The 12,379-nt window shown below is 42.0% G+C and overlaps 1 protein-coding gene across 2 annotated transcripts in view; it reads right to left on the bottom strand.

Moving 5' to 3' along the window:
* The window catches only part of GABRG3 (gamma-aminobutyric acid type A receptor subunit gamma3), a 328,777-nt gene extending 316,751 nt beyond the window's left edge, over nt 1-12,026 (bottom strand). For both annotated transcript variants that reach the window (XM_062628603.1, XM_062628604.1), the window contains exons 1-2: nt 11,750-12,026; nt 8,253-8,401 (exon numbers count right to left, since the gene is read on the bottom strand). In XM_062628603.1, the coding sequence (XP_062484587.1) occupies nt 8,253-8,401; nt 11,750-11,811 (211 nt within the window). In that variant the 5' untranslated portion in view covers nt 11,812-12,026. The remainder of the gene's footprint in view (nt 1-8,252; nt 8,402-11,749) is intronic.
* Between the last annotated feature and the right edge of the window lie 353 nt (nt 12,027-12,379).

The raw sequence follows: 12,379 nt of genomic DNA, 5'->3' as shown, positions 1-12,379 counted from the left end.
GAAAAATATTCAATATGCTCTTGTATCAAGCCATTTCAGCAAGTAATTGTTGTCAAGAAATATAACTCTAAATTATCTCCGTAAGTGTATTATTTGCATTAGCAAAGAGAAGTTTGTATTGTAAGGGACCTTACTCTTGAGTAGTTGGATGAAAGACCTCTCTTTCCAACACAGAACCAGTGTGTTCGTCAGCCGAATAGTCTACATGCAAGACATAAGTGTTGTAAAGATACAAGAGGCACATTAGGAAGGAGACAAAAGAGCAGTTTTTTCTGCAGAGAAAAGTACAACTTGGAATAAATTATAAGATTAGTTTCAAAAAAATCTAATGTTTGAATACTGAAATATTTCTATGTATTGAAGTCCTCTAAGCTTCAAATTAAAGTTTTGCTTTCTAGCTATTGATTTAAACTAGGTGTTCTGAAAAACAAACAAAAATTGAAAAAAAAAAACAAAAAACAAAACAATCAAATCCATTAAGTAATATTTAAAAAAAAACACCAAACACAATCTTTACTTTTTAAGCAGAAACATTAAATTGAATGGCTCCAGAGTCATTGCACTGGACTGTAATTTCTCTGCATTCCATTGCATTGGAATAAAATTTCTCTACATTCTTTTAGTACGACACAGTAAGAATTCTACCTGAGAAAAGGATGAGTAAAAAGTAGGGTGTTTTCCTTGACAGTTGAGAAGCTATGAACCAAACCAGGTCAGAAAGCTCCATGGTTAAATGATTAGAAAAGCACAACATAGGCATTAAAAAACTCACTGTTGACAGTCTATCCTACACAGAAATGTTCCCATAGTAGATTTCAAAAGGCCCTATGTCTGATGCACTACACTGGCACAAGGCAAGGATTAGGTGCAACCAACACATATATTTATGTCATGTTTTAAAACTCATATATGGATCACAGTTTTCAAAATCTAAAACTGGGACTTTGGAGTGGACAGAGACCACTCTACTCCTCACTTACTAGCCTTGCTATTAATATTCTAGAAATGTTTATGGCAAAGGATGCAGAAGAAAGCATCCATTACTGAAGATGCTTGAGAATTATAACTCCTGCAGACAATCAAGAAGCCCTTTCTATCCTCCCACCTAGAATAGAGATTGCTCTTTTTTGCATTGAATAGCAGCCCTTTAATCAGGAATATTCCTCTCCTTGTATAAGTGTGCTTATTTGTAATGCATGGGAGATGACTGGCACTAAAACAGTCTTCATATTTACTGACTTACTTATGGACAGCTAATGGATTTCTAGTTTGATGGCTGAACTAAAACAAAACTTTCAAAAAAAGTTTTTTGCCTCATGATATTTTTCAGCTCCTGAGCTCCCACAGTATTCAGCCCTTTTTTTGTAGCTGAGTCTTAGCCACAACATCCTCACCAATGTGATTTTCTTCTTTCACATAAACCTAAGTTAGACAAATCTGCACAATTTTCTACAGTGTCCAATACTACAGAAGTTGGATCCAGGACCATAGCCTTCCCCTCCTGAGTGCTGCCATAATACAAACACAAGTTACTCACTCTCTCCCTGTTGTGTACTACATTTACACACTGGTTAGCTCTCCAAGTACAACTGTCTATAAACAATCCCTAAATGAAAACTGTCCTTCTCACTACTTCCTGTTTTAAGGTGTCCAAGAGAGTCTTTTGTAGGCTAGCTTTAAAAAAAAGACAGCAGAAAGTAGTAATTTGGTCTTGCATGACAGTTTACAGCTTTCTCTGCACTTTGATCTGGGAAATATTTTCAACTGTGAGGCAATAAGCAAACTTCTGTCACCACATACGGGGAAGCCTTGCTGGAGCTAATTTAAAGAGTATCAGGTGTGGCAATCAGAAGCTAGCAAAAATTACTTGACAGCCACAGGGATAGCCTATGGTGCACTTCAGGGTTCATTTCTGCATGGCATGCTAGAAGGGCAGGTGCACAAAAGAAAGGTTGTGATACTGCTTCAGAACTCAGGGTTTTCCTAAGGATTGTGCTGGAAAATGAACATCTCCTTTAAAATGCAACAGAATAAAAGTTGTGCCCATTCATTCAACAGATCTGCTCCCTCCATACACTAAGAAATTGCTTAATCTAGTTGCAGAGGTGACTTAACGGCTTAAAAAAGAAAAAAAAAAAAAACCTGCTGTTTGATGCTACCAAGCCAATACAGTAAATTGTTTAAAACAGATCTTAGTCCCCTGTATTTGCCGATACAAACAAGCCTACCTATTTCTACCAGCTACACTTGTTCAAACATATTCAAGGTATTGAGAGCCACAAAGCTATTTCTAAGACTGCTCTCCTCTTCAGAAATTTGGCTAATGGTTATAAAGATACTTGGGAAACAAAAGAAACCAAATTAACTCCCAAGACATCTAAAACTGGTGGAGTCAGAAGATGCATAGGCATTAAATTATGGGGCGTACATATGTGTGCATATGCATATATATACATACTGATTGACTGATAGATTGGCTTCGTGAGCGAAGATTTGGGAAGGGCTTTAACCATGCTTAGTACAAGCACGATGACCAAGGGCACGTGGGATATGCAAATCTGGTCAGAAAAAAAGGGTGCTTAGGCAATCAGGAAGTGTCCGACCAAGACTGTCATCTCCTGAGCAAACTCGAGCTACCCATGTGCTGGTCCGCCTACACGCAAGGTTGGATCTGCAGTTACCCAAGCAGGCTCTTCCTATCATTGTGAAGCAGAATTCACCAAGTGTTGGATCGTTCACCCACTAATAGGGAATGTGAGCTGGGATTAGACCGTCGTGAGACAGGTTAGTTTTACCCTACTGATGATGTGTTATTGCAATAGTTAACCTGCTCATTATGAGAGGAACCACAGGTTCAGACCCCTGGTGCATGAGCTTGGCTGAGGAGCCACTGGCGCGAGGCTACCATCTGCGGGCTTATGACTGAATGCCTCTAAGTATCCCACCTAGACGCTTGTTGTGCTATTGCGTCATCGGTCGCTTGTGATTGACCCAAGAGATGACAGTCTTGTTCAGAATGTGTGGGTGAAGGTCTTCCCGATATATATACACATATGTATAAACATACATACTTCAAAGTGAATGTATCTGGACTTATAAATACACAATACAGGAGACCACTAAAGGTTGTGGGATCAAATAAATCTAGAGGATCTAAGAGGAACCCAAGAGTTACTGCAGGATAATGAAAAGAGGAGGGAAAAGCAGGCGTGAGTGGGAAGGCACCTCAGAAGACAAGCTGATGAAGCTTTCTTCATCATGTGCAATTCAGAGCTTTCTCTAATACAATGGTACATTTGAGAAGCAGGAGATGTAAACACGCAATAAAAATTATCTTCATACTCTTTTCTACCCTTTCAGTGAATATTATCAGTACAATCCGTATTACTCATGCCTATTCTGTCTCTCCCATAATGCTCTTGCCTCAAGTCTGATTTAATGTCAGCTTGACTTTTTTTTTTTTTTAAATAAGAAGGCAGGCAGCTTACAAACCAGGTACTAGAAAACATAGGAAGAATAAATTAATATAATAAATTACCACATTTAAACAAGACTTCCATACGACACTTGGCCTTTTCAGTTCTGGTTGACCATTAATAGAAATATCAGTTGAAAAACTTGCTGTCAGCTAATTCTAAGGCACAGGAAGTTCTCTCTTGTTTGGATTTTATCTTATTTTAGCTTTATTTCTAATATTTATGACCACACTGTACCTTCAATTTCCCTGGGTAGTCTGCATACACTACAGTATAGTCCTGTCTGGTTGGCTTTTTTTCTTACCAGCACTATTTGCTCCAGCCTCTGAAATAGAAATTAACTGAAACTATTAAACCTTCCCTGGCAGACTATAAAGACTATAACTGTAAAGATCATTGGTACAGCCTGAAATGCAGGGGAAATAACTTCTGTGGGTTTTTTTACCTATGATGTTGTCACTGAAAGTCAGGAGAATAAAACTCCTTAACACCAATGTAGCAAAGAAGCAGGCACTTCTTTATTGCAGCGCTGGGTGCTAGGGGCAATTTCCACAAATCAAGCACACCCAGTGCTGATTTCATCATTCTGTTTATACACAAAAATTACAAGGTAGTACTCTCCCAGTTACAATGACTGGTTAGTGATTTACATACAGTTACAATATCTGCAGCGTCACTCTCTTCTGTTACTATGCTTGCATGGGGCACGGGTCTTCTCAATCTGTGGGTGTGTTTTTTAGTATTATAATGAAGGCAATTTACTTCAGGTCACCTTAAACCTAAGTTTTGTTGCCAAGCTGCCTTTCCAGCTTGTCAAAAAACTCATTCTATGTACAACAGACCCTAGTTGCTTTGGTTATGCTCTAGAGAGTAAGGACTAAGGCTAATTATGTCACAGAGCACAGGGACCTCAAGCAACACAGCATCTGATTTCAACTAACGCAGCAACCCATGCTAACATAAAGGCTAAATTCTTAAATCACAATGTTCCTATAGGTAACTATATTACAAACACAAAACAGAACGATTCAGTAGAACTTAAGACAATCTGCAGAAATTTTTTTAGGCATTTTTTAAAAATGCAAAATCAGAAAGTTAGCACTTTCCTAACACCACTTCTCACATTAGGAACACCATGTGGAAAGCTAGTGGACAGCAGCTCTGTCTGTTTGTACCTAACAAGTGTGTGTAACTCCTTATTCTAGTCCTGCTGTGTTCTGAAGGTGTTTTAGGAGCTGGGGAGAGGGCCAGGAAGGCTGGAGAGTATCTGATCAGATTGCAGTATGTGTGGTTTTGAATATCTTTTCCATTGGAATTAAAGAGCTCAGGTAACTGCTTGTTAGAGATGTTCAGGGAACAGTTTTGTTCTCCAAAACATACGGGTGAAATAAAATGTTTTCTTTCACATTAGGTTGAGATAAAGAGGGAAGCTTGGAGTTTAGCTCAGCTTATGAACTAACCTTAACATTACTATTCCCTTGTCATCACTGAAATTTTGGCCCACATTTAGTTATTGCTTCTTAATGAACACGAGAAAAAAAGATCTTTTCCTTCAGGTAAGCAAAACCCATGAAAGGCAACTCTTAAGAGTTACTGCTCTTCAAGCTCCAAATGAGAACTGCAGCTCTGAGCCTGGTCTAGGATGAGATTTTTATTCTCCCTTTACTAATAGCACACTTTAGAAACCTCTCCCATATTAAAGTTTTTGGTGGGTAAGATGACTTTCACAATGAAAGAAAATGATAGTGTATTATCTTTCAGATGTAAAGTTCACTTAGGGAAAGTGATTAGCAAAACTTTTACTTTGGAAGAATACACTGTTACAGGCTTTCTATCTCAGGAAACCCATGTTCCATATAAAGATAATAAAGCTAGCTTTTATTCTCCAGGACTCCATTGTGAACTAAGCTGTCTATGAAGGAAGGCGAGAGGGAAGGTTTCATTAAAGTAAACTGACTTTGAAGGAAATATGTTTTGTCACATACTATTTAACTTACTTGTAGGTTGCTTCACTGGTTTTGTTGCATTCTGGGTTTGGTTTTTTTTCAACGGAACTTAAATTCTAAATCAGTTAATCACAAATTGAGCAATGACAAAAACCCGGTTTGTTAACAGAACCCAAATAAGACAGATTATTTTTTAGCTGTAATTATCATCATTCTACTCTGTGGCCTCTTGGTTTGCCTAGTATTTCTATTCTTATTTTACCAATAAAGAGGAAGTAAAATTTTAGAGCCAGAACTTATTCCTACATCAGGACTTAAGCCAGTGCGACACAGGAGGGTACAAAAAAATAAAAATCACTCTTGGAGGGTAGTAAGCCTTAGTTCTTCTAAGTTGCACTTAGAATATATTGCATATCCATTGAATGAGTCTCCAAAGGACTTTGAAACAAGCTCCACAGTACCTGCCTATGGAAGAGATTTTAAGACCTTTAAGACTCATTCTGAGTTTACTTTTGTGGAGCTAGTGCCCTTTACACCATGCAACAGGCCCACAATTCTCAGACCTACAACTGTAACTAGCAAAGCGTAAGTAGAAAATATGCTTTGTCTCCTTAAAGCACTTTCCTTTTTGATCTAATCAGTACACTGGTATAAGCTGTTCAGTGTGCAGTGCTTTTTATTCTTTTTATTTCTTAATTCTAAAAAGGTGGGTATGTTCTGTAGCATAATGGAAAACTGCCAAATGTCACCATTAAAATTAAAAACCTCACAAGCTGTGATGTTTATGGAGACAAGAACTCTGCCAAGTGTGTGGCCACAGGGGATGCAGTGAGGCATTCCCCTCCTGGTAGAACACTGCTTTGTTCCAAAAGGTGGTGGAGGAGGAAGGAGGGTGGCTCAGTGTTCATAGGAGTTCATTCAATGGTAGCTATACTCCTGACCTGGAGGTACGTGTTTACTGAAGAACTCAGCGCCCGTATTATAGCAAATGGGCACTGAGAATATGCCTGTACAGCAACAGGTGGTAGCTGCACACATCTTAGCTAGGCAAAACATCAGCTGCCCTGGGAAGGATGAAAAACCACAGAAAAGTCACTGCATAGGCTATCATGCACTTCAATACCTTCTATTTGCCAGTCTTTTCCTCTCAATAGCCTTTGGCTTGCAAAAGTGTGCTCCTGAGTGATCTAAAAATCAAAATCCCAACCTTTGAAAGAGCAAAGAAGTCAGAATTTTCTTAGGTCTTTCTGTCAGCATTCAGAAAGAAGATCATTTCCTCAGAAGCATAGCTAAAGTTATTCACTGTTAGAAACAGTGCCTTTGCAAGAAAGGATTAGAAAACTGAGTGAAGATCAATCTGGCATGAAACAGTGGGTGTCTTCTGTCCTGTGGGGCAGACGGTTTCCTTACAGGCAGCACTGCACAAATATAAAGGTCCTAATGAGTAACTGACTGCATGTTAGTCCTAGATTTAATCCTCAGCATCTTTTACTGGTGGCACTTCTGCTTGATCCTGAGACTTATCTTTCTCTTCCTCCACTGGTTCATTCCATGCTTTCTATTCATTCCAGAACATGCATTTTCTTACTGTATGTTCTATGTTACCTGATCCACTACTTTTTTTCTTAGTGCTTTAACTGCTATGCATTCTGCTTTATCCAACTTGGATCTTCAGGGCAGGGACACAGTTCAGTTGCCAGGACAAGTCAACCATCTAGTTAGGAGGATAACTAGTAACTTTCTCCCAGATGGAAAGGGAGATATGCTTATGTGCAGGCTACAGGCCAGCAATTCGGGGAAGCTAGATATAATGCCTGGTTCTCTAACATTCCCCTCGTGTTCTCCTTGACAAATGCAGCTGCTCCTGAGCTTCAAAAGGGCAATGTTATTCATCTGCATCAAAGGCATGAAAGGAGGGATGAGGGACCAGTGAAGGAAGCAGAGGTGAACTAACTTCTCTAGTGTGTGAACAACACTCTGCTCAGGTTCTGAAATAGCCAGATTCCTATCAAATCCTACCAGGCCTAGAAAAATGGCCTAGGACAGAGATGATTGATAGAAATAGACAGATGTAGTTAAGAACTGTAAAATCGCTTTTTGGTACAATATATGAGGAGCTGTGTAATTTAACTCCTTTCTTTAAAACAGGATTTATGAAATTTTGTGCAGAGACAAAAGGAATTATATTGGTAACAATTTTCCAGTGATGCAAGATATTTTTCTGACCTCTACTGATTTTAGGCCAACTGACATGATTACTTTGCCCCGCATAGACATAACGTAATTTACTCTGCCTGAAGTCAGTGATCTGAGAACATTGTGAACAAAGTAAAATAAAAAATGTGTTTGAGAATGTCTTCCAGATGTTGATATGGGTGGGGTACTGCATTAAAGCACTTCTCCATCAGATATTAAAGATCAGCTAAATTCAGTAAGAGAAACTAAGAGATGTGACTGTGTTAAAAACAGACATACTTATCAAATATGATCTTCGTAAATACCATGAAAAATCAAAGTAATAGCTCTGAAAAAAAAAACAACAACAAACTAAACCAAAACAAGAACACTTTCTTTCACAACACAGCATGGGTTTTGGCTTTGTTTCTTTTCTGGAACTGCTGCATTACTGTATAGCTATGAGACACTAATAACTGTAATGGTGAACATATACAGATGGCTCTTACTTCCCTCTAAACTGACCCAAAGGGATCACTTAATAAGTGTATCAACTACTTTGCCAGCCATTTGTGCACACTAGCCAAAGTATAACATAATGTCTTTTCTGTACATAATGATGCTTCTCTGCACTTGTGCAAAAAGTGGTACTTACTTCCAATATCTGGCCGCAGCTTTTTGTCATACTCTCTCAACAGCTTGTTTAGTATGAGAGTCACATCAGTGTCTTGTGTTTTTGGAGCTAAAACCCATTTTTGGTTAGTTGTTCCATCTTCATATTCATCCTCTTCAACCTTTCTAGAACTGCAATAAATCAAACAAATAGATGTTACTTCATGTAACTAAAATCTGAATTTTACATTCTGGCTAAATCTCCACACTTAGTTGAAGAAGTATTAGATCTCTCCCTTGGTCTTGCCTCTACCCATCCTTAGGCTATTTTTGCCACAGGATGCTCCATTAACAATCGCTGAGAATCTGTCAATGGGCCATGACTGAGAATTGTTTATACATAGTCTTCTGCCAGTCTCTCAAAACATGAGTTAATACAGCTATGGGAGTAATATTATATATCCTGTATTTTAACCAAGCTATCCCAACTCGTTAGTTTACAATACACTCTTATGAAGAGTGAACATCTGCAGTATTATTTTATTAATACATCAAGGCAACTGATCCATCTCTTGCACAAAGGCTAATAAGAGTATTAAAAATTCAGATCTTTTAATACTTCCTGATCATTTTATCCTATTAATAAATTATAATATTCTCAGTGCCTGAATTTTAGAGTTTAATGCATTACAAGGTTTAGAATTAAGAGCTTGCTCCTAGAATTGAAGATGGATTATCACAAGCACACAAATACATTGCATAAATTGAACTGAATTTCCCTGTGGCTTCAGTGACATTTTTTAAAAAAATGGTACTACCCAAAGAGTTGAGGCTTCTTTTCCTTCATAGGTGGATTATTTTTATTTTAAGAGTATGCTAACACAGATTTGGTGAACTAGTTTGCCCAGAAATCACAGCTAGAGCTGTTTTCACACAAGGCTAATTTCATTTGTGCGCTTTTTTACGCCTAAACAGTAAAATGTTGATTTGAAGATGTATCTTTTGGTATCTTGGAAACCAAATCTGCTTGATGTCTCTCACTGGAGAAAATCTATGACAGTTAAACTGAGATAAAGTTATCAGGAGAACAGATAACCTCTCTGGTGGAACCTACAGCAGTGATCATGAGCCAGTAATCATTGCCCTGGCGACACAGTATCATTTTGCAACCTTTTTTCACAAATGTCAATAATTAAGCAAGGTGCAAAGCAATGGAGAGTCAGAGGCACCAGCCTTGCTTATTCATGGCATGTGCTACATGCATCAGAGCAACCTCCTTTTTCTCTCTCTCCCTCTCCTTAAAAAGTCTCAGATGTCCAGAAAACCTGATGGGCACTCTGCAGGAACAGAAAAAAAATATGAATACAAGTATAAAAATTTAATCACAGAGCATCACTGACTCTTAACATTGCTTGTGGACCACCATTTGAGCATTTAATGAAACTCTTAATCGGAACTGCTCTACAGCCAATATGCCCCTAAGGATTAGCCATGAATCATTTAACACTACCTCACAAATTAAAAGTGCTCACGATAAAATTTCAACATTAAAATAATTTTGAAACCTAACCCCCGAGGATTTTCTACAGAGACAGTTCATATAACCAAGTTATGAAAGTAGAGAAAACTGAAGGGAAATTTTGAATAGATGACCATTCCTTCTCCGTAAGCTGTATTTTGTAAAAACTTGAACTTTTTTGTATAATTGACCCAATGAGTTTTTTAAATCCCCAATAGGATTTTGGGAGTTTGGATTTTGGTTTGGTTTGGTTTGTTCTGTTTGTGTTTGGTTTTTTTTTTTGTTGTGCTTTCCTCCCTCCGATTCCTGGGATCTTAACGCTGGGATCTGTGCCTTAATGCTGTAGTTACAGAACCATTCTCCAAGGAGGCACCGTCTCCAAACATACATGGTATTTCAGAGCTGAAACGCTGCAGTGGTACCGAATAACCGGTGGAAAAGCAGCACAAAACACACGTCTTTTTTTTCTGCTGCACCCACAACTTTACTGAAGGCATTTAGACTGCATGTGGAAATGAGAAATGAGTTCAGGCAGGATCATGATTCCCATTTCAGGGAGCCACTCCTTTAAAAACAGTCATTCGCAACAGCCTAAGCACTGGCAGATCTTTTGAACACCCTGACTCTAGCAGCTCCTTTCCTAGAAAGTACTTCCAAACTATGTAAATTCCTACCTACCTTCTAGATTAAGACTGGGGGTGGGAGAAGTTTCACAGTGGATCTAACACACTACACGTATTTTTTTCAAGGTGTTTTGTTTTCTGTAAGTTTGTTATTACTCTTCCCTTGCCTGCCTCTGCACAATTAAGCTCCTTGAAGGTACATGAGGTTGCATTTTTCACTTGTAAACTTACTAGTGACTGCCAATTCCCATCACGTTCCTGCTATCCACAGAAACAAGTGTGGGATAACGGCAGGCCATTCTCAAACTGGGGAGGAAGAAAGGCTGAGTACCTTCTGCAAACTCCTCAGAGGCCACTACTTCTGGTCCTCTGAGGAGACAGTGAAAAAGGAGGAAGACTGGAAAACCCTGAGAGGCTGTGGGGAAAGGGTTTATTTCCTGCAACATGTGTGTCTCGGACCTGCTCTGGGGGCTGGCATAAAGCAGCCTCTAGTTCCTTTGAGGATCTGGAGAAGAGCTGCTACTCCAGTGTGGGGCAGACTGCTGAGATCATGATGAATAAATAGAGAAGGGAAAAGAAGGGAAGGGCCACTGAGAACGCTTGCAAGTCTGTGGCAGACCCTACGGGGGGGAACTAAGGTGACCCATTCGCATGGGTCGTAAGGCAGGGGCCCTTCCTAGTATCCTGGACAACCACGGGGACCGAATGCTAGCCTAAACCCAAAGATCACGGCTGCCGCCGCCGGTTGGCCCGGCCCGGCCCCTCACCGCCCGCCGCTGCCGGAGCTCCGCCGGAGGAACCCTTTCCTCTCCTGAGACAGGGGCCAGGGATTCCCTGGCCCGGCCCGCCACATACGCTTCTCCCGGTCCCTTTTCTCGGCGGTTAACACCGCCCGCCCCCAGAAACAGGGCACCCCCAGGGACTCATGCTCCCCGCGGCTGCCCTTTCCGTCCTCACGATGGCCCCGTCAGCGGAGCCCCCGCGGCTGGGGCACAGAGGGAAGCCGGGGCTGCCGGCTGCTTGGCGCCGAGGGGAGCCCAGGCAGCGGCGGCCGCCCTCCCGCCGTCTGCAGACCCTGGCAGCCGCCGGAGCGCGAAAAACTTTGTGCCGGTCTGGCTGGGGACAGAGGGCTCCTGGGCGACCTCCGGCTTCACGCCAGGCCGGGAGGGGCAGCGGCGGGGCCACCGTGCAGGTAGGCGGGCTGCGGCTGTCAAGGGAGCCAGGCGGGTCCGGGGAGGGAGAAGAGGAATGAAGCCCTGTCACGGCGTGGGGAGAAAGGAAGAGCCTGCGATCCTTCTCGGGCACCGAGTATTTGGCAAACTCCGGCGAGCGGGATTCCATCCCGCAAGCCCCGGAGCTAGAAGCGAGGGTGGAGGAGGCGAGGGGCTGCAGACTTACCAGGCGTGAAACACTGAGAGGAGGAAGAAAACCGGCAGGAGCTTAGCGGGTTTAGCGGACATGATCCGGGCAACGCTGGCCAGGTGAGAGGTACAGCAGGACGAAGGAAACGTTGTAGAGAATGTTCATGTGAAAGACAGAATGAGGCAATGAGGTGAAGCTCTTAGCCTCTCTTCCTCGGTATTCTCAGTTTTATACCCTGAAGAAAATACCCCCTTTCACACCGCTCCAGGAAGGGAGGGGGGAGGAGAAAAGGGAAGGAAAAAAAAAAAAAAAAAGAAAAACCAACACAAAAAGAAGTGTTCCGAGGGGGAGATCCCCAGCGGGGCGGCTGCCAGGGTTTAAACCAGGGTGTAAATCAGGCTCCACTCGCTGACAGGTGCTCAGCGGATACCGAGCTAAGAGCTTCCCGCTTCCTTCCCGGCGGCCGGTTGCCGAGAGCAGCCGCGCGGCCTCTCCCGCCCCTCGGTTGGCGCTGGCCGTGCCCCCCCCCGGGCTCTGCACAGCGCGGCAGAGCCCGGGCCCCGCCGGGCCGGGCCGGGAGGAGGGCGGGCTGGGGCGTGGGAAAGGGGGGCACCTCGCCCCCCCCCGCGGAGCGCCAGCCCCGCAGCGCGGCACCGGAGCGCTGCC

This window comes from Pezoporus occidentalis, unplaced genomic scaffold (genome assembly GCF_034315485.1).
Source record: "Pezoporus occidentalis ecotype Australia unplaced genomic scaffold, CSIRO_AGI_Poc_V1 ctg32, whole genome shotgun sequence".
Lineage (NCBI taxonomy): Eukaryota > Metazoa > Chordata > Aves > Psittaciformes > Psittacidae > Pezoporus > Pezoporus occidentalis.
This window is presented reverse-complemented; position numbering and strand designations above follow the sequence as displayed.